Source organism: Lathamus discolor, chromosome 1 (genome assembly GCF_037157495.1).
Source record: "Lathamus discolor isolate bLatDis1 chromosome 1, bLatDis1.hap1, whole genome shotgun sequence".
NCBI classification, from domain to species: Eukaryota; Metazoa; Chordata; class Aves; order Psittaciformes; family Psittacidae; genus Lathamus; species Lathamus discolor.
Window position 1 is genome coordinate 110,904,253 of NC_088884.1, and position 22,712 is coordinate 110,926,964.

General features: G+C 37.5%; 1 protein-coding gene across 6 annotated transcripts in view; it reads right to left on the reverse strand.

The window, feature by feature from the left end:
* Window positions 1-9,282: 9,282 nt before the first annotated feature.
* The window catches only part of SGMS2 (sphingomyelin synthase 2), a 34,541-nt gene continuing 21,111 nt past the window's right edge, over window positions 9,283-22,712 (reverse strand). For all 6 annotated transcript variants that reach the window (XM_065690524.1, XM_065690547.1, XM_065690515.1 and 3 more), the window contains exons 2-6: window positions 18,049-18,703; window positions 16,663-16,780; window positions 15,213-15,366; window positions 12,071-12,237; window positions 9,283-11,248 (exon numbers count right to left, since the gene is read on the reverse strand). In XM_065690524.1, the coding sequence (XP_065546596.1) occupies window positions 11,045-11,248; window positions 12,071-12,237; window positions 15,213-15,366; window positions 16,663-16,780; window positions 18,049-18,503 (1,098 nt within the window). In that variant the 5' untranslated portion in view covers window positions 18,504-18,703 and the 3' untranslated portion in view covers window positions 9,283-11,044. The remainder of the gene's footprint in view (window positions 11,249-12,070; window positions 12,238-15,212; window positions 15,367-16,662; window positions 16,781-18,048; window positions 18,704-22,712) is intronic.

Below are 22,712 nucleotides of genomic sequence, written 5' to 3' on the forward strand. Positions count from 1 at the left end.
TACAGAAGTTAGAGCAATTTTAGAAATACATAAAGCTTTAAATGGTTAAGGTCAGTTTTCCTCCAAGCAATTAAGGCAACTGGGTGCAACATCTCTTTAGTCTAACATGAACAGAAAATGGCCATTTTACTAGCCATGGATTAAACAAGTAGGAAAAACTAGATCACAGATTTAAATTGGCAGAACAGAATGCAGCTTTTTCTGCAGTTAATTACAATGGACACCAATAAAACGTATCTGTTAGAAAAATACAGAAATAACAGGTGAAAATTTATCTGAGCCGAAGACATTTTAAATCTGAGTCTCAAAGTTTAAGTGCTGCAGTCTGAAAGGAAGAAGCTAAGCTATTCAGCACAACTGAAATACATAAAGAAAATAGGCAACCCAGTAACATAAGAGCAATCTAGCCTCCTTCCTTCTCAGTCTAGCTGAGAAGTAGGACTAGATTAAGGAAACTGTGTCTTTGCCTCCATATGCAGCTGAAAGATTGGTTTCAGTGGCATGTGGCCAGTCCTGGGTTGCCCAGAGATTAAATTTCACATTAGGTTTGATAAAAAAAAAAAAATGAAACTACTTTCATAGTTTTAAGTGAATTTACTGATCAGCTGTAAAGGTTGCTGTTTCTACTTAAAAATAGTAAGCTGTTGAAACATTAAAGTCAGCTTTTCCAATTAAAACTAGAACTAAATAGACTCTTTTTAAAGCATAAAATTAATGGCAAAAATATAACCAAGTACTTTATTAATATTCTGCATACCACAAATAACTACATATACAAGTTTTAGCACTATAATGTTTTCCTTGGAAATTATTACTCCTCAGTCTTCCTATCAGTATAATACATACCACCCCCATTTAATTCTGCACTTAAGGAAAATCTATTCTTCAAATTGTTTTACTGTAAACTGAGTAATCAAAGCACTTGGTGGCCACTTTTAACAGGTAAAAAAAGAGAACAAACCCAAAACAATCCTCCATGTAACAAGCAAAGGAAAAAACCCCACCAATGACTGTCATTAAAATGTTTTAAAAAATACAATAGTTCAAATTAACTAATTTTCCTTTAAAGTTAACCATTAACTCATTTTTCTTAGTTACAAAGCTAAGGCCCAAGCAGAAACATTGGAAGTTTAATACATACAGTAAATTCTCAAAAGCAACATAATACTCCTTTCTCAAAATTTATCTCTGTCTTTGAATCCTCTCAACCCTTCTGAGTATTGACTAGTTATTCTGTACAGTTGTTGAGTTTGCATCCATTCTCTTCAAGTATGGACTGTGATTTTTTTAAGCTTTATTTAAGCTTGCAGGCAACATTTAGATTTTTATTTCCACAGGCACTTTTGTCACAAAAATCTCTCCTTGTCAAAAGAACACTGGAATTACTGTAAAGTTCTGAGTTAGAGCAGTGCAGTGACAAACATGTTTCTGCTATTTACATCAGATGCTAATGCTAAAAATTTGCTTTCAGCCAAGTACGTCTCATGTGCTTGCAAACATTTTGTTTGTTCAGAGCATTTAAACATATAGCATCTATCTCAATAATTCTGTAAGGACAGCACTTTGGTAAATAAAAGAAAAGACAGCCATTTGTTTCTAAAGCATCTAGTAATGAAAAAACAGTAGAACTTGTATTTCAGTGTGGCTTAGAACTGTTATGGATGACCTTGTTCTATCTTTGGCTCTGCCAAGTGTCCTACTGTTAAAGCAAGCATTGAGACAAGTAGCAAGACCCAATATAAGCTACCACTACTAGATGATCTATCTTCACTCAACAAAAACCCAGCCATCCCTGCTTTTATCTGGACAGTGCGATTTTTTCTGCTTTAGTTACTTTAGACGTGGATATTCTTTGCACAGTCACAGAATTACGATAAAATAGATCCTGGAGAAACCCATTTATTTCTTAAAGTACTAGGTGCAAGTGATTTAACAGAACTTATTCCAGTATATGAAAGATAACAGTTTAGCGACCAGAACCTCAAGGTGTAACTACTTCAAAGCAGGGAGTGCTGCAGTGTTCCAGGGTGCACCCTTGTACGTGCACCTCGCTTGCTCACCAGTGCATACCTGGACATGGCACCTGCTCTGCATGTTCGTATGTCCCCATCAATTGAAAGCATCATACTTAGAGCTGACTATAGTAGCACTTCAAAATGTGCAGATCATTACAAGCAGATACTTTTACAACTGCAAGCTGAGATAAGGGGCTTAGAAGGTAGAACAACTAAAGGCTTTGTATTCTCTATGGAGGGAAAGTGTAGATAGATACTGCTGCCCAAAGATGCCTTTTGAAAAGATTTGGAAATGCATTGTTCTTCACTATAGACAATTTAAATCGTAACCAAATGGAGGGTTGAGGGAAGGCCACAACAGTATCTTCTGCACCAGAATGCATAAGGTAGTTTTCCATCTTAAGAGGAGGTTGCTTGTAAACAAAGTTAGAAAATTATTTTGCCGTTTCACAGTGTAAATAATCCTAGTTTAACATTCTTTCATGTGTTTTTATGTCCTGCTGTGAGCAGCCTTAGTAATTATGTCAAGTTTCACTTCTGTTCCCTAGGTATGGTTATCTGGTCATGTTCTGTCACAAGTTTGGGGATTTTTTAGGAAGTTTCAGCAAATCATGGATCTACATCGCAGAATCAGTGTTCTCCTAATACGGTGTTTTCCATTTCACACCCTCCGTCTCTCCAAGGCTCCAAATGATGCTGAAGTCTGAGAACTGGTTTTTTGTTTTGTTTTTTGTTTGGGTTTGTTTTTTTTTTTTTAAGAAAACCAAACCCAAAACAACCCAAAAAACAAACAAAAAACCACCACAAAACCCACACACCAAACAAAACTATTAGCCTATGCCTTGATCCTATCCAATACAATTCTTGGATTTTCTGAGTTTCAGAAGATTAGCTATCCTAAGCGTGTATGAAGATTTTATCTTGCATGTGTAATCTAAAGCCATACACTCTTAACACTCTCCTGCACTAGAAATCTGAAATGTTTTGCAGTTTTTATATAAAGCAGAAATGGGTCTTAATTATATAAAAAGCATTTGGAACAGGCTTAAGATGTACAGAAATTTTGCTTTATTGTCACAACAGCTTCCTTTAATGTTCATGGGCAAGAAGAGAAGATCAACTCTTGCTAATTTTTTAGATAACTTTAGCACCATAAATGGAAACAGGGCTTTAAGATGTGTGTGGTCATGTAATTAGTCCAACAAAGTATTGCATATTTTAGTACACAGGCTGACCGTGGGAAGTTTCTTGTATGTGCTGAGTAAATTACATAGGACAGTTTCTTTAACACGTTTTTACCAAATTCACGGTCAACAGTGCAAGTGTTCGTGACAGATAGCACCTTTGGAGAGAAAAGCTACAAGCTGCTCACATTATTGCCTTTTTTTTTTTTTTTTTGAAAGTACAACTAGTGCAGTAGAGCTTAACACAGTTAACAGATTGGTATACAGCAAACCACAACACTCAGCAGTCATCCACTTCACCAAAATAGCTGACATGCTAGAAAGTGTCGTCCTGAATGTTTTGCAACAGAAAAGCCAACTCTTACTAATTATGAACAGTTTACATAAACAAGGCCATTTGAAACATTAGTAGGAATTGGAACTACAGCACAAAAGATCTTTAAGTAGTATAATTTGATATTGTAGTATTATGCTGTAAAGCATCTGCATAACTGCACCCTAAAGCTATAAAAAAAGGCCGTATGTTAACTCCTTACCACACAAGCATTACAGCATTCCTGCATTACCATCTAGGATTCCTCAGCAGCCAACAGCTTTTCTTGCCTGTTCCCCCCCCCCCCCCCCCCAGCTTGGATACATAGCTCCAATTAATGTACAGAACTATGGATTCTACCTAGGAGAAATCATGCAAGAAAACTGATCAGCCAGTGAGGATGAAACCATGTTACAGTTAAAAGTGATACCCTGTACTGTTTTTACAGAAGTCTTACAGCTCTCCTCAAAGTTATGTGAGAAGCAGGAGAACCACAAAACACTATTTCCTCTTTCACTTTCTGATTCCCTAGTGTGATCGTGACCTCACAAAACCACTAGAATTCATCTTTTTCACATCCCACGCCTGCTCTCCTACATCAGGAAAATAAACACAAACTAATGTACTAAACATTTAAAAAGCAAGGATTCCTGAGATTAAAAGTATGCCCTAGGATATTAGATTTTTGTACTTGAAAATAATCTCAAGTTTCAAATTGTGCAAATGTGTCTGACAAGAATACCTTTTGGCTTTAGTGTCAATTTTGGGGGCTACTCTTCTGTATTGAGCCACTTAGAAAAGGCAGTCAACAGAGGCAGGTGAACTAAGACAGGAGCCCAAAGCAGCCTAGGCTAAAGTATAAACAGCATTTTCAGTAGAAACAAACTGAAAAAAGTGGAATGCAAACCCAGTTTTTATAGAAGTAACAAAGCACAGAGAACTTGTTACTTAAAAAAGGGAAGAGGGGCTGGAATTTAGCAATACTGTTTAAGGTCCGTATGCAAACACTTAACTCGTAAACGTACAAGTAATCAGGGAGATAGATTTCCTCGATGTTTTCAGCGCTCCTGCTGCTATTTGAACTATAATAATAATTAAAAAAAAACCATACAGAACCACTAATTTTAAATACAACTCACATGCTTGAAGTAACATCAGACTATATGTTCTGTTGAACTAGAATGCAGCTCTCTGATGGCTGGTTTTACACTGGTCTGCCTTTTCAGCCCCTTTCAGGTTTCCAGTTTGTATGTCATCTTCACTACACTTTTTAGCTATTGCCTCGTTTGGTACTGTGCCCAAAGGCTGAAAAGAACTCAAAAGGACAAGCAAGGATTGTTCACAGCCTACTATGGAAGTACAGCCTAGTGCATCTTCCCAGAGAAGCCTCTGTGTACTGCATCCTGTACTGTGTACACCAGAGAGCGCCCTCCCCATGCATACGTATTTGCATTGGGCCTGGGTCCCCAACTACTCCAAATGCCTTTACTTCACACTGGTTTCTGACCACTTGTCCTTTAACAATGTTAATTAAAAATAAAAAAAAAAGGGGGGGGGGAGTCACCTTCAGACACAATTCAGCAGTTATTTTGTGAAAAATAATCTCAAGTGGCACAAAGGAGATTGTGTCATGCCTTTGCAGTCTCACAAATACTAACCTCCTAAAGACCGTATTATGCCGACAAATAAAATTATTATATAGACATAGCTTGAAAGAAGAGTATTCCTGCTAGAAAAAACCCATGCATAGAGATTTTTAAAAACACTATAGGCACTGTATACAACTGATCTACATTTTTTTTCCATTGACATTTACTAGAACTAAAACCAGTTATGACTAAACTATCCATCAAGAAAACAACAAACACACTCGCTCCCCTTATAGGGAAATGACTGGGCCAACACAGAATCATTTGAAAAAGAGTGAACACTAAATAGAATAGTGTAATGTAGCATTTTATTTCTATGGTATGCATAAGACGGCCAGTATCATGCAGCCAGTATAATCTGAACTCAGATAGTCACCCTCTCCTCCTACCTGGCTTGCATCTTTAAGATTAGCCCACAGCAAAGAGTCACAGAAAACTAACTTCTCATAGTATGTGCTAAATTCCAAGTCCTTAGGAACTGAAATATTTCAAGTGAAAACAAGTCAAGTCTTCTTGAGTTTTTAAGAACTAGTATTCACCAGAAAAGAATCCTCAACATTAGTACTTCAGATAAATACTAGAGACAGCACTATATCATTACTTCAGCTCAGAACATCATTGAGGCATTCTAAGTGTTTTGTTAGGAAAGATTATCTACCAAAAGGTAAGATTAGTCCAGAACAAGAACTTTTTCTTACAATATTTAAGTTACCTGTAGCTAGCCTGAAATTCTTTGGTGCTGCTTTCTAGGTTAGGAAGTTTTAATCAAATGGTTAAATCCGTGGAAACTTGAGCCAGCTAGAAAAAGCTTCAGTATGTTTTAAGCACTGCAGCACTTCGTTCTTGTTTTAGAAACGAACAGTGACAGCTTGGAACGAGAGCTTATGAAAGTTTGCTGATCATATTTAAATATTTTAAGGTCTTTAAGCATCTCCCACTAGATTTTTATATTTTAAGTTATAGATGAGAACCAGCATTATCCACAGGACAGACATAGGATAGAATCGTAGAAGTTAGGATTGGAAAGGACCTTAACATCATCAAGTTCCAACCCCCCTGCCATGGGCAGGGACACCTCACACTAAACCATGTCACCCAAGGCTCTGTCCAACCTGGCCTTGAACACTGCCAGAGATGGAGCATTCACATCTTCCCTGGGCAACCCATTCCAGTGCCTCACCACCTTTACAGTAAAGAACTTCTTCCTTACATCCAATCTAAACTTCCCCTGTTTAAGTTTTAACCCACTACCCCTTGTCCTATTACTATGGTCCCTAGTGAAGAGTCCCTCTCCACCATCCTTGTAGCCCCCCTGTACATCTGTACAGTAGAGTACAACTGTACTGTGGAATGCTTAATACTGCCCATTTCCTTATAGGTTTTTTTCAGCACTATTACACATAAACAATTTTAATTACATGTTACTTGGAATTTGTGTATAGTTTTAGCTCTATTTTGAGTAAAAAGCAATACATGATCATCATCTACTTCAATGTTTCCATCTTCCTTTTTCTTGTAAATAGCAGAACAAAACCCTTTGTCTTCATTCTCAGTTTCTCAGCACAACTGGGTTGGGTTTTTTTGGATACTGGGAAGCATCATAAAGTAGCACATGAAGGCCGACTTTACAAACAAAGTTACTCCAGTGGCAAGCTAGGATATTTTTCTCAAGTGCTCTTAAGCAGCAACACTTATTTTAGTGGTGTCCAACAAAAGTTTTTAAGACCCCTTTCTTCAGAAACTGAATTTAAGACATGGTTTGTACAATGCCTGGTATGGAACACCTAAGTTCATAAGTGTTCAATCTTACAGTATCATTCTAGTTTTGTGTGCCTATAAAAGAATTCTAAGTTAAGTCCAAAACACGTATGTTGTAAAAATATTAAGATGACCATGGAGATTTACAGTTAAGTCTATCAATAATGGAAATTATAAAAATGTACATCTGATAGATTTGAATTGTTTTCAGAATTACCCCATGGATCTTTAAGACAGCTTTTTGTAAGTTAAAGAGCTGTGGGAAAGTTCACTTAAAGGAAAGACTTCACCTTGCCCTGAAGTTAATAGATCTGGTCTCTCAAACTGTAAATCATACTTTGTATCTACTGAAATTAAAAAATTAATTTGGGTTAGTACCAAACAACTTAGGATAAACTGTCTAGCCAGATACTAATGATGGGAGAAAGCTAGAGTTTGAACAGATTGTGACTTAAGATACAGATAAGCGGATTGCACTAATCTAATTAAGATAATTCTCTCCTGTATCTCTAAAAATACTTACCCATTCTGTCTCTGCTACTGAGCTTTATTTCTCTAGTACGTAAATGTAGTGTATCTTAACACAGAGTCTTGGTATTTTTTTTCCTTCCTTCTCTTACCCCCTCCCCCACAGTTCCCCCCCCCCCCCCTTAAGGAGGGAGGCAAATTCAGTACTAGAGTTCACAGCAAAATTTAGCACAGTTCTTTTTGCTCCCACTCCACCTGTACCTATCTTTCCAAGCAAACCGCAGTGAAGAATGATTAACGTTTAGTACCATTTACGTCCACATGGGAGTGCTAAGCGCATACCATAAAAATGACAATTCACAATGGTTTCAAATATATGTTAATCTTTTAGGCACTGGAATTACACATCTAGATCATAACCACGGAGCACCACATTTCTTTAAATGATCAAGTTAAGCTTTAAATCCAGCTTTAAGTTTAGGTTAGGCATTTAAGAAAGCTTGTTTCATAAATGCAAAGCACCCGACAGCATGTAAGTCCTACTGATATGCCAGATGTACAAATGTAGTGCCTTTGTTTTCAAGTATTTGGGAAGTTCAACATGTAAATGCTGTACAGTAGACAGAAGGAGCATTTTATTTAGAGTCACAGTACCAGGTGCCTCTGGTACGACATCTGTAAGAAAGATTATTATTGTAACTCTAGGAAAAATAAATACAGGGACATGCTGCAGAACATTGAGCATAAATAGCCCAAATCAGCCTACAATCAAGTGATCACCACATTAAGTGAAGTCTACTTCCCTCCTTTTCTTTCTATCCACTGCAATCCTTTTTCCTTATGAGAAACCATGTTTTCAGCTTCATAGTATGATCATCAAATTATTAAAATTATTTTTTATGTACCATCTGTAATTTGGATTGGATAAACTACTATAGCAGTAAGCACCAGCATATAGTTACTTACCCCATTTCATCACCTTGCATGTAGCCCTAAAGAGTCTTCAGATACATCTGTACCGTCTAAGTTTGCAGAAGCACTTTAAAGCTATTGAGAGAATAGAGAATTGGGGTGTCCTGCTAATTAAACACACACACCCTTTTGAGGACGTTGATACAATGGAGAAAATTTAAACAGCTGAGGGACTGCTGAGCCAGAAAAGGAAAATAGTTTTGAGCTCAGGCTGCCATTTAAACTTTAGTTTTGTATTACAACAGAAGTTTCTATCAAAATCAGCAGTAGAATGAAAGCTCCCACTGCCCAACAACAGCATAATTTTTACTTTGTTCTATTTCATCACTTTTGTATTTTTTCCTTTCCAAATAGGAATAAAGAAAACAAACATCTTGCATGATTATATTATTCTATAGAATATTAGAGAAATCACACAGACATGGTGGGGGTTATGCAGACAATTAGCTATCTAGACTATCAAAATATTTATTATTCAGCCACCAGAGTAAAAAAAAAAAAAAAAAAGAATCACTGTTCAAGCTCCTTACTGGAATGCCTTTCATCATGTTATTTTCAACACATGGTTACTACTAATGAAATTCACTCATGATTTCTAAAAGATAGTATTACTACAAGTGGCTTAACATGATGCTATTTAAGATACCACAAAGTTTGGAATTCAGCTTCAGAAAACAGTATTATGCTCTATGAAGCAGTAGTGACAGGAATAGGCTGGCAGATTGACATTGAACAGGTTCATTTATATGATATGTAAAAAGGATTTTTATATAAATGTTCTGCTACTGGCTTTTTAGCTGCTCAAGGTGTGCCAGGAGTAAGCAAATGAGTACACGGGTATGCCCCTGCACACACACAACTTCCAGAGGCATGTTGTATGATTCTAAGAAGCCGATTTAAAGTAACAAAACCAAACATCAGCAGAATTTCTCTTAGCTAAGTGTTAACAAAGACTTATTGTAAGGAACATTGTTTATTGTATTACTTTGATAATGCACAAAAATATTTGAAATGCACATTAATATTCTCATGTACAACTCACAGCAATTGATCCCCTTAACTGAAAAAAAGATATCTGAATACTCTGTATTGCATTTTATAACTTTAACTGGACTTTTAAAAAACAAGTTTTCACATTCACACTTGTCACTCAGTTCTAGACATTCTTAAAATAAACAGCATTTCCCTTGTATCAGTACCACCTCAACACTTAACACAGTTATATATTTTCTATCAGGTTTTACTGAAAATTTAAAATTGAGGTAACTGCAGAAATTAATATAGAACATAAAGGGTTAAACGTGGCATTCTAATTTTCTACCTTGTTTTCCCAACAATACAAACCAACAAAACCCAACAAGAACCAGGCAGCTGTTAATTTGTGGTTTTGTTACATGTTTACGCCATGGTAGTCTCCCACATTCTCACCCAACTTGTTTAAACAGCCATTTTAACTGGACCAAAACCCTGGGGGGGAGAAGGGAATCTGCATGCGAGTTCTACCACAGTGTCATTTAATATGAAATGGTTTTAGGTAATACTTGAAGAAATGCTACTGTTGTAGGTATTCACCTTGGCACTTCTTTGGGTTTTTTTTTCTTCAAGGTAAGTTACAGAAACATGTGCCAACAGGTAAAAAAAAACTATGGCTCCCAAGCAAACCTGCTACATACTTTCAGCAAGAGATAGCTACTAAAATTTAAAAGTTTATTTTAACTATAGCCCCATTTTGGACCTGGCCTTGCATTCCTCAAGGTGAGATCTATAGGACTTTTGCCTGAATGAAGAACTGTATGATCACTCTTTCCAGTAAGCAGTTTTGTTTAATAGGTGTTTAACTACACAGCAGTGTGTGCTTTTGTGTGTATATGCATATACATACACTGATAGGCACTGTATAGCTATATAGACAAGGCCAGCTGCAATTTAAGATTTAACTTTGTGTCCTTTTTTAAAAATAAAACTTTAGGCTCCTTGAGCTCTAATGTTAGCAGCTATTCCTAATTTGCAAAGTCATCAGGTAGCACAACAGTTTAGATATAAAATTACTCATAAAAATGTAAAAATCTGTATATAGTAGAATATATGGGAGATAATGGTGGTAAGTAGATTTCAGGGTCACAAGATAGTCATACCCAGAGTGCAAAAAAAGTCAAGACTCGCTTCCAGCTGTACCAGTCACACAAAGGCCTTACCTTCATTAGCAAGAATAATGCAACAAACCACTTCCCATTACTGTGTTATCTTTTTATATACCTCAATATGCCGATACCACACCTTTACATTTTGGCATGGTTTTTGCCCTTATGCACTCCAGACTCTGAAGATGAGATTTTTGGGTGCTTCTGTGGATGAGTGATAGTAATAAAAGTGTTAATGTGGACTTTGGCACCTCTATCTCATTAGTAAAGCAAAGTCCTGCTCCATTTTTTCTTTAATAATAAAAAAAAGTCCCAAGAGTGGTGCATTCTATTAGCACTGAAGAGCAGAATAGGTCTGTACAGCGTGATGATAGGAGAACATATGAAATGGCAATGTGTGTCTACAATTGTCTTTCCAACCAATTGCACAGAAACTTGGTCCACTTCTTCAGTTACAGTGTAGTCCTCTTAAGAACTTTGGTTACAGCATTAATGTTTTGGTAAGAAAGCAAACAAAAAAACAGAGCAGATGCTTTCCTTTTCTTCAGGTAGATTTTTCATTGTCCTCTCCGGTCTTCTGAACCCGTGAATACTTTTTGCATGAAGATTTGAAGCAGCTGGGAGGCCAAGATATTGGCCAAGAAAAGCTGCAAGGAACAGAGCCTTGCACATTCTTCTCAAAGAAATAGAATATTGGATACCACCAGGCTCGAGAGAGAAAATTCGTCTGTGAAGAGACCTTTAAAGTCTGTATTGGCACAAGAAGGTAAAGAAGAAAAGGAAACAGACAATCAGTTTAAAGCATTACAATCAATTACATTGAGTCAGAACAACCACAAAAATTCAATATATTTGCATGCATTTCTGGAAAGACAAGGTGCATTTAGCCTAGAAAAAACAAAGTACTGAAGAAGCGTATACATCATAGTCCAAATGTACACTACAAACTAAGCATCTTTAACAGAAAAAGATGTTTCATTGCTGTACAATGTTCAGGGAGACCAAGCACATCTTTGAATGTGAGTCCTTTCAGACATGTCACTTTTCCATTGATGACTAATAGTTGAAAACTAGATTGAAATGGCTTGAGATCTATGCTCCTACTTGAAGGTGTACTTAAAACAACTGCAACAGGTACCTTCTGAACAATGTACTTTTAGTGACAGTTACAGAAGAACTACCACTAGATTTTTAGGATGGTCTAAGTAACTTAGGTTGGTTATAAGTTACTAAACTACTGTTTATTCATAAGCTTAGACAAACAAGGGCTATTCTATACATCAACTACAGCAATAAAACCTTGAAGCTCAAGAAGTGTTTATAAGGAATTTCAAAAATTAGCTTTGTAAAAATAATTTTTGCAGTAACTTATTAACAGCCACAGATCAAAAAAGAACATCTTAATTCATTAAATTCATTAAATTCACTTTACCACAGTAAAGTGAAACTTCTTGCCCAATTTCTTTAAACTGCAATATGGAATTCCTATTTTTATTTCAAAATTAAGAACCTGTGAGCAGTATTAACAAATGCAGGCTATACATTGACTCTGAAAATAATTGCTACTCACCTTTTCATTAGCCATTGAGTGGTACCACCAGAAAAGCCGTGTGGTGATATAGTAAGCAATGATGACATCTACGGTGTAGTGTTCATGAGCGACAAGGATACAAATTATGCCAGCAGCACTCATTAGCCAGCAGATTAAGTGATACCACCAGAAATGACGTGGTGAATCTGTGACATAGGAAAGTGATGGAAAAAAAAAACCACACACAAAAAGATGTTATGTTGTTACAGCAACCCACAAAGGGAAGGGGAAAACATGAAAGGTGAAATAGGTGAGAATTAGGTTGGATATAAGTAAAAAATTCTTCACTGTGAGTGTGGTGAGACACTGGAACAGGTTGCCCAGAGAAGTTGTAGATGCCCATCTCCGGCAGTGTTCAAGGCCAAGTTGTACAGGGCTCTGAGCAACCTGATCTAGTGTGAGGCATCCCTGCCCATGGTAAAGAGGTTGGAACTAGATGATCTTAAGATCCTTTCCAACCTAAATCAGTCTATAATGCTACAATTATTTAATTCAGGCTACTAAATTTTAAAGCATAACTCATTTATACCACACTAGTATGAGAACTTTGTTTTGACACAGAAAACAAGGCTAAAGAATTACACAAACTTACTGAGGTTTTCTTACTTTGTAAAATGAATCCAAAAAGAGCTCAGAGAGATAGACAACACTATCACACATATTCTAATCAGATTAAGTTTTCCAGTTAAATCACTTCTAGGGCATGGGGTGCAGAGCAAGAGACAGAATTGAGGCAAAACATACACTTTATTTTACTTGGGTGTTATTGAGACTCTGCTCTTTTTACAGTCTATGCTCAAGTAAACTTACGCTCTAGTAAAATATCTAGAATTGATGTAACTTGAGCAGAATCACAGATAAAACGGGAAAAGATACTTGTCTTTTAATTCCTAGCTTTTACCTGCTTTGCATGAAACCTCTGTTCTGTGCAGAATACACTGTACAGCGAAGTACAGTATGTGAATTTATACCCTTTCATTAAAGATTAACAAATGGGAGTGAAGCTATTCTTCAAAACACATTTAAGCCACTTCAGTGGAAAGTTTCCCCTGCCCTTCTGTCCCCATTGAAAAAGGCCTTGGGTGTCACAATGACCATTCATAACTTCTGACAGGCTAACAGGCTTCATTTCACTCTCTGTGGGAGGTTTTGGCACCCCTTGCCTTGTAGGGCAATGGTCAGCCTTTACTTTCACACAATACCAGCAGAAAAGTTACTGCTCTCAACAAGCTTACACAGTAGAAGTTTGAGAGGCCTGTGCAAAACAGTTACTGTGGGACAACTTAAATTTTGGTGCAAGTGTCAAGACAGTAAAGTCTCTTAGCTCCCCCCAAAACACTGCAGATGAATCTGTATCAACTGATTTAAAAAAAAAAAAAATATACAGAGCCAAGTCATCTAAAGCAGCTGATGAAAAAAGCCCAAAGGAAGACAGACAAACTAAAGCTAAAAATGTAAATAACTACTCTGGGGGGAAAAAAGCTGGAATGTGGGGCAATAAGTGAAGCAGCAAAGGATGAAAGAAAGAGCAGAGAAAAAAAATCCACTAAGCCAGAAATAACAACCTCAGAATGCATCTTGCACTGTAGACGTGTCATCAAAAGAGCAGAAAAAGTACCATAAGCAACCTCTAATTCAGAGCAATTATAGGGCTTAACTCCTTGCTCAGATAGTATTTTGCTAATTATATGGGAGTCAGAGAAAGGAAAGCTATTCATTTCTCATTTATAAAGCACAAGTTCTCTGAAACATATGCCAAACAATTAGGCAGCAAAGGGCTTATTACAAGTATTTGTACATTGTAATTCCTCAAACCTCTTAGAAGTACAGGAGTTACACAAGCCCCAGACATATTGGGTTATCTGCACGTTTCTGGTACTAAAGATACTAAAAGGGTATGTGACCAGCATTAAGCTGCAGTAACATACACAAAACAAGGCAAACAACAAATGTATTAGGCTGTTTTAATAACACTGATGAGTTACGCATGCCATTCCCTCAGGAATGTTCACTTTACAAGAAAGACCTGGGCCTAAGAATCAGCAGACTATGAACAGCATCTTATATCCCTGTTTGATGAAGAGTATCTTGCATCCAAAGACTTCAAGTTTGTCATGTGAAACTGGCATTTCTATATCATGGGCTTTGTGTAAGGCAAAACACAGTACTGCAACACCTTCTTCCCTCAATGTTTTTGTAAGAGGAAGGCACTCAACTAATGCTGGCTAGTCTTATTTTTGTTTCAGTCAGCACATTCCCGTGAGCCAATCTAGCATTTGCATAGTTTGGGACACAACAGTAGGAGAGAAGATTCCAATTCCAAATATGTGAACTGAAAAGGGAACTCCCCGCTATGCATTCATGAGTGGCCAAGTTCCCAGGGTACCAGCACTGCTTACAATATATCAGATTCAGAAATTGGTGCTCTACTCTCTAAAGCTTCAATCGATGCTGTATGTACAGCACAGACTGATTCCCCTCCATGTACCACTGCAATGTAAAGCAAACGGTGAAACCATAACCTTAACTATATTTTTTGTGTGCTTGCCAAATTTTTATCAACTTCCAAGAGGAAAAAGTAGGAGACCCTAGCAGAAGACATCCAAAGAGCATGAATCAACTTTTCATTGTTTGCAGTAACTAACATATAGCACACTTTGCAAAAAATAGCTTTGTGTCTGCATGCAGTTTAGGTGCAATGGTGCTATGCTCACACCACAAAATAAATCCTTTAAAACCTAAGGTATGTCAGCCAACCTGCACAGAGCTAATTTTACCTAATTATCTACAGTATGTTTTACCCCAGATTAGAGTAACTTGTTAATGAATAATGAAAAGCTAGCTTGCTTCAATCAACTAGTACACACTATACATGTCTAGTCACATTAAGCCTTCAATTAAAGCCTACACCACTTCCACTACACCCATGTTCCATTTCCACTTAGAGTCATGATATATATTTCAAACCTATACACGTACAGTCTGCGTACGACTGACCACTGAGGGCTGTAGTTTTATATTTTGGTGCAAAAATATAAAACACATACTAAAACTTTCAGCCTGTGTTTTCCCAGTACAATGGATTTGAACAAGAAAAGGCCATTGAAATACCATCACTTACACTCTTTGATGAACAGGTAGACCAGAGTTAATACCACAGTATGACCACTAAACAGGAAGTCTCCGCACAGGATGTGAGATCCAGTTATGGATAGACCACCACCAGAAATCAGTCTCAGGATCCTCTGAAGCTTTGCCTGCGCATCTCCGTTCAACTACAACACCCGAAAAGAGTACCAAAAAAATAAAAAAAAAAAAAAAAAGTTTAAGGTACACCATAAGCAACTTGAGTAAACTTCTTGCCCAAACACATGTGGAGTCAGCAGACAGGGAGAAAAGCACACATCTTCCATTTCTTTGACTTTGTTTCCCATATTCTTAAACAAATGGGCATGCACAAAGCTGTCACAGGTGCTAACAATCAGCTTGGTAACACTAGCATTCTGACTATGCTTTCCAAGGCTATTTTAAAATATGCGCTGTATAAGAATGAGATACAGAGTATACTGGAAAGGTAAACATTAAGAATTCATAAGGTGAGGTATCTCATAACAGCAATTGATGGAATGGGTAAAACCCATTCAAAACTAGTTTCAGTACTGTACAACCTTGCATACTGCTTGTCATTCTGTTCAGAGCTGAGCAGTTTTTCCACAGAGCAGAAAAACCCCTCGAACTAAATTTTAGATTTGGTTACAAGCTCAGTCAAGACTTGCTCAGATTTAGAGGATTTTTTTTTTTAACATACATGAGGATCAGCTTTTGACTTCTCATAGACACTAGGCAAGCACTCAGTTTCACCTAGCATTTAAAGATTAACTCTGGAGGGGAAAAAAAACCAAACACAGCAAGTTAAAACGATAACCCAGTTTTACATAATCAGAGAGATATTCACATAGGAAAAAAACAAATCCAGAAGAGCTATCATGTCTTTCCAGAGTTCAAGTAATTAATCCTGGTTTAATCCTAGCAATACGTACTTCTGGCAGAGACAGTTAAGTTTTCCTTTGCTTACCTCTTCCTACTTCTCAATCTACAACACACAAAGTCATTCCCCAAGCTATTAAAACAAAACAGTTGAGTCTTTACAACAGTGGTATGCAAATAAAGATTTTTTTAAATAGATCCCAGTTCGTAAGTAGTTCATCCACTATGTTCCTAAGTTGTCCCAATGTGAAAGAACAAGACTGAACAAACAGGTACCCCACCATCTATGTAATAAGATGTATAAGAGTGGCTCAAGTCTCAGGAACAAGTTTACTAACTTGGTAGCAGCCCTATTTTGACACAGATACTCTCCTTTAAAGCAGCTTAACTGCAGCAACAACTTGAGGCTCTTTGCATATCTCACAATTTTTGGTTTACCGCAATCTGTGTTTCTGAAGACATCAGCTGAAAGTAAGTTGTGTTATTTAACAACATCTGGAACATTAGCTTCTATTTGCTCTTATGGCCTCAGCCATAAGGACTCAGGTATATTAAAGCGAGAACTGGGGAGCAAAGACTCTTACCTTTGGCGCACACTGAAAATGCATTCCAGGCACAGGTAAGGTGGTAACATACATAGTAATACAGCGGTACAGATACAAAGTTCCCATTATAAAAAAGAACCTGCGTCCCACTATTGATCTGAAAGCAGAAGAAGGGTGGAGGGGAAGAATGAGTATAGAGTACACAAGCAGGATACACATACAACCATTATGGAGCTCTAGCTTTATTAGACCTCTAAAACCCTAGAATTAATGGGTAGCTCCGTCCCCAGCTCTTCACCACACACTTCTTTAAATCAAAGGTTTCTTCAGTGCCGGCTCATAAGAGTATAGAGCTACCACAAAGCTTGCACCAATATTAACATGGCCTCAGTCTAACTTGGGTATGCAGTCAGGTGCAGTTTTCCTTTGACTCTGTGTCCTTCTCTTTTTAGTCCCATATCATAAGCACATACTTGACTTAAATATGTCGTGAGACCTCACTTGGAGTACTGTGTACAGTTCTGGTGTCCTCAACATAAAGAGGAAACGGAACTGTTGGAACAAGTCCAGAGGAGGGCCACAAGGATGATCAGGGGACTGGAGCACATCCCGTATGAAGACAGGCTGAGAAAGTTGGGGCTGTTCAGCTTGAAGACCTCATAGCAGCCTTCCAGTATCTGAAGGGGGCCTATAGGGATGCTGGGGAGGGACTCTTCATTAGGGACTGTAGTGACAGGACAAGGGGTAACAGGTTCAAACTTAAACAAGAGAAGTTTAGATGGGATATAAGGAAGAAGTTCTTTACTGTGAGGGTGGTGAGGCACTGGAATGGGTTGCCCAAGAAAGTCATGAATGCTCCGTCCCGGCAGTGTTCAAGGCCAGGCTGGACAGAGCCTTGGGTGGCATAGTTTAGTGTGAGGTGTCCCTGCCCATGGCAGGGGGGTTGGAACTTGATGATCTTGAGGTCCTTTCCAACCCTAACTATTCTATTATTCTATGATTCTATGCATAGTTTAAGTTAAAGACAAAGGAAAAAGCTTCCAATCTAGCTGTAGAGGACAGTAGGTTCTTCATCAAATTCAGAAGCCATTTTTTACATCAGCATGATTTCCTGCTTAAACATTGTCTCGTCAGTAAACACATGCTGAAAAGCCCAATCCCAGAATAAATTTGACTACTACAACATGGGTGTCAAATTCAGATTTTAGAAACATTATGCAATAATCAGGAGAAACCTGTGTTTCTGTACCCAACCTAGACAATGGAACAGTTTCTAAAGCAGTCATCCCTTTGGCATTTTCCTGCCAGCCCCACTCTACAATATTGCTACAGATTCTACCATAAAATTTATTGTACCCAAAGCTAAAACTGGAAACAAGTGTTCTGAAAACATACAGCAGAGGAAAAAAAAATATAGCTTCTTACTTGTATCTAAGAAACAACCACTGGAATATCCATAATCCAAGTAGTATCATTCCATTTATTTCTGATACAGAAAAAGCCCACTGCACACGATCAATGTAATCGAAAAATTTGTCAGGCAAGGGAGGGCTTAACTCCTTTGGAGGTACTCTCTCATGGACCACAGTGATCATGACAGTTGTTAGAATCAAGTTGAAGAGAGCATAGACAAAGGCAATGCCCGTTTTCCACCATTCCAGAGGAAATTTGTTCCTAGACTCAGCAGGCATAGCAATCTGGATGTAATCAGGATATTTCTTTGTTGTTTTTCGCAAGCCATTAGACAAGCCCTTTGGTTTGCTAGTGCCATTTTTGCTCTCTTCAGTGACTGAGAGAGTAGGTCGTGAGTAGCCATTAGAAGTGTCACTGTTTTGACTCTCCATATGCTCTTCAAGCTTTGCTGTCTCAATAGTATTCATTCCCACGCTGTATTCCCAAAAAGGGTTTATCAGTGAACAACTTCTGAGCTCCGAAGTATTATTTCTTCAAGTCCAATGCTCTTGTTCCTGGATGAACTTTTATTTCTGTTAAACTCTAGAAGGTGTCTATTGTGCTTTCACTACTCAGATCCTGTCAAGCAAGTCATGAAGGTCAGTCTTTTCCTCTAGAGCTGTATCATCTGCAAAAAATAAAATCCAAACAGATTCTGAGTAACTTCAGAACTAGTCGTGTGACACAACAAAATGCTGTTCTAAGTTCCAACCAAATCTACTTACCTATGGAAGTCAAAAGGCAAACCTAGAGACATGTGGTTACAGAGAAACTTAATCTCTGATCAGTTTAGGAACTAGTGCCAATTTTTAACTTTTTTTTAAACTATTTTAAGGACAAGGTCCATAGACTTTAATGACGCTGACAGCACTTGTTTTATCAGTTGTCAGAATTAAGACTAATCCATGTTTGCAGCAATACTGAAGTTTATTGCATACAAAATATCTCCTTTTTGACCCTAGGGTTGCTACAGATATTGCTACAGATATTAACATAGTTTGTCCATATAGATCAGACAATCGTGTTAGTTCTGATGATAGAAAACAAAATGGCACCGCAGGATTTGATTTTGTAAGGCATAAAGTAATTTAGATTCACCTAGAAGAAAAATCTATTCCATGGGTAGATAGGTCTAATACATTTTCTTGGATCCGAATGAGTCTTTCAACACTAAAAAACCCACAACCCACCCACAAGACAAAAACCCCACACCACCACCAAAAAACAACAACAACCCCAAACACAAAAGAAACTCGCACACCAAAAAATCTAGATAGCTACTGTAGTACCCACTAAATAATGTCTGAAATTTCAGAGAACTGAGAAGTACACTTCTGGATTAGATTCTTTCTTATGGCAACCTCTATGTAGAACAGACCAAAAATGGATCTGTGTTTGTCCTTTAGTTACTTTAAAACACATCTACATGGATATATTCTTTTTAAACAGGAACAAATAGCAAGATTCATTATCACACAGGATTTATTTCAGGTTGCATTTGCCAATTCAGTAAAATCACATTAGATTAAAAAAAAAAAAAAATCAGATAAGCACACTTTTTATAACAGCATTTTCTACAAAGACCTGAATGCAGTTCACCTCCACAGAACTGACATTGCTCCCTACTAGAAACAAAGGCTATTCCCCACCTCCACTGTCTTTAAAAGTTCTGTGAAACCACTTATGATATACCTATTTTTATTACTCTGTTAGCTCCTATGGCAAAAGTAGTATTACTGTATAAAAGTGTTCATTATCTACCAGCAATTTTAGTTTTTCTTTTATTGTTTCTCTAGGAGAAGTTCAATACTACCACCACCTCAAGTCTCAACACGCCAACACAGGCTGCCACAGTTTGCCACGCTATATGTACCATGAAGTCACCATGATGGAAACTAGAGTTTCTCTATAAAAGTACATCACAAAACCTGGCTTAGGAAAAAAAACCATCTTGCTTAGTAAAAGCCTGTCCAGTAACTGATCTCTTGATAGCAAGGACAACCTAAAACTGAAAGAGCCTGGAAAGTCAGGTGTTTGTGTTTTGGTCCTCTTCCCTCATCCCCCCCCAACCAGAGAAGATATTTAACATGGTCAGCATGTAAATCCCACTGATTTCCTAGCTGCTGCTCTTACTGCTGAAAGGGAGAAAGAGTAAAGGTTCAGATCCCAAACATGACTATTTCAGTATTACCTGTATAAATCTCTCAAGAAGAATTTCTAAATTAACTCTCAGCAGTGTTTCTGAAATCCACTATCACTGGTTGACCTTTCCTAATCCCTGATCAACAAGTTTATGTAAACTACAGACACATGCCCTGAACAACTCTCCACCACCCAAAGAAAAAACACTACCCAAGAAAACAAGTGGTGATTTCAGACGCTTTCTCTCCCTTTTACTAGTCATACCGTAAACTCTGCTACCCTAGAAGGGGATGTTTAATCCACGAGGCAGGCAATGACCTCTCAGATGCTTTCTACAAAGAATATTCTTTTAGAGCAGCTGCAAAAGCAACAGCTTACTTGATAGTGTAGTAGAACAACACTTCAACTTTCACAAGTCCTTTTTTAAACACAGACATTCTGTTCCCCATCTACTAAAGATAAACATGTGACAGAATGCTTAAGTAACAATATAGAAAAAAATCTTAAACCACGACACCTGTCCAATTGCTTAAGTTTTGGAACACCAATCTACCCAGCATTCACCAAAGTCAAGACAAAGTCTCAACAATGTTACACACAGCAGTCACTGATGGAGGGATCAGCAAAACAGTATATTTTACATCCTGCAGAGTGAAACATTTTTAGAACTATGCATTTTCTGAAAAACAGCAGCAAAGTTAATAGTAGCCTTTGTTATTTCCTTCTCTTCCCCCAAAATACCTCAAACCTAGTAACGTAACTAAAAGGAAGATTTTCAGATACTTAATGACATGTAAGTAAGCCTTGAAGATCAAAGAGCATCTGAACTACAGATGAATAACCTCACAACCTAAAAGTACAGTGGCAGTCAAATTTTTACATTAACCTATTAAAGCAATTATACCTACAGCTTGCAGGAAAAAGCTGTGTTCCTTCTTGGTCCTTTTAAATGGATCGTAAGGCATATTGATCTACTGTTTCTGATGGCTCATCAAGATTATTCCAAGCAGAGTGCCTACTGTGGTCAAAACTTTGTTTACATTGATAGTTCAAGGTGCTATATATTATCTGATCAGTGATCTGCAAGAACATAAGGGCTTACCTCTACAGCACCTTTCCAACCTGTTTCTCCCATACTCTAAAGGAAAGCAGAAACTATTGATGAAAGACAGAAACACCCTGCTTGAAGCTTTCAGTCCCTTGCTGCCAATCTGACTGGCTGGCCATGCAACAGATAAAAAGCACAAACAGTCTAATCATTCTCTGCTACAGGCTGTAGCATGTTAATTTCAGTTAAACATCCTATTGCTTCTTTTGTCAAACCTGGAATGCCCCCATATCCAAACCACTAGATGCCCATAAACTGTCTAGTAGTAGGCCTTAAGACTTCTTCAGTAACCAGGCAGCAATGCTCAGGCCTGGTCATCTTGCCAACATCCAGGGTCTGAAAATCAAACCCAATTGCTCTAAACTATGGAACACCCACTGGGTGAGTCTCAAAGACTCACACAAAATAAGCAAAGCAACCCAAAAGGATAAATACAGTTCCTGTAACGGATACACCCAGGTTTTAGGAACCAGTATTCTTTTCGGAGAAAACTTCAATACCATCTAAAAATAGATAGCCTCTTCAAGCAGCAGAGCTTCTTAACCAGCAGTATTACAATAGAAGTTGTAACTGCCACAAGGAACAACATATTTAAAGGAAAAATCTTAGCAGTGAAAAAGATGAAAGAGCAGCAGAGATCCTAACTGTTTATCCTGAATTTCTACTTGCTCCCATGCAAGTAGCTCCTTTATTTCTTCACATCTCCATTTGGCTGTCATTCTAAAGAAAACAGTTGACTGGGGGTACAGCTTTGAGACGAGTGTTAAGAAAGCACATCTACATTTGGCTGTTTATGCTAGAACTGAAGAATAACAAACAGCTTTATTTAGCTTGTTAGTCATCCGATTTTCACATAAAGGTCATTTTCACATAAAGTCAGCTCACAACAGGTGTTTCTTGTGCCATAATTGGAATTTCTGTAACATTTATCAAACTATTTTAACTTTCATAATTTATTATGGACTGAATAGTCACACTTTAGACAGGTTTTTCAAATAAGCAGGTCTTAACCTGCTGTGCCATATACGAACAATATTACTGGAACAAGAACATCTGTAACAGTAGGACTGATCGGGTCTGACATTAAGGAAAGCTACATATTCATACACAAGGTGGAAAAGGTTTCTAAGCAGTAATATTTTTAAACCTCATTTATTTTTGTTAAGGTCGGCTCAAATATTTGAGGCAGCTGTAACATATTCCTGTATATGATAGTTGCAGAAAAAGGGTCTGTAAATAAAGCACTAAAGAAAAATATGACACAGATAACATGAGGGACAGTTATAGTACCATATTGCTGTTCTCTGTATCACAATTAGCAGGAAACAACTGCTGGCTAGTTTATGTTTTCTTCAGTCACATTTTTAGGACTATGTATGGGACCAGA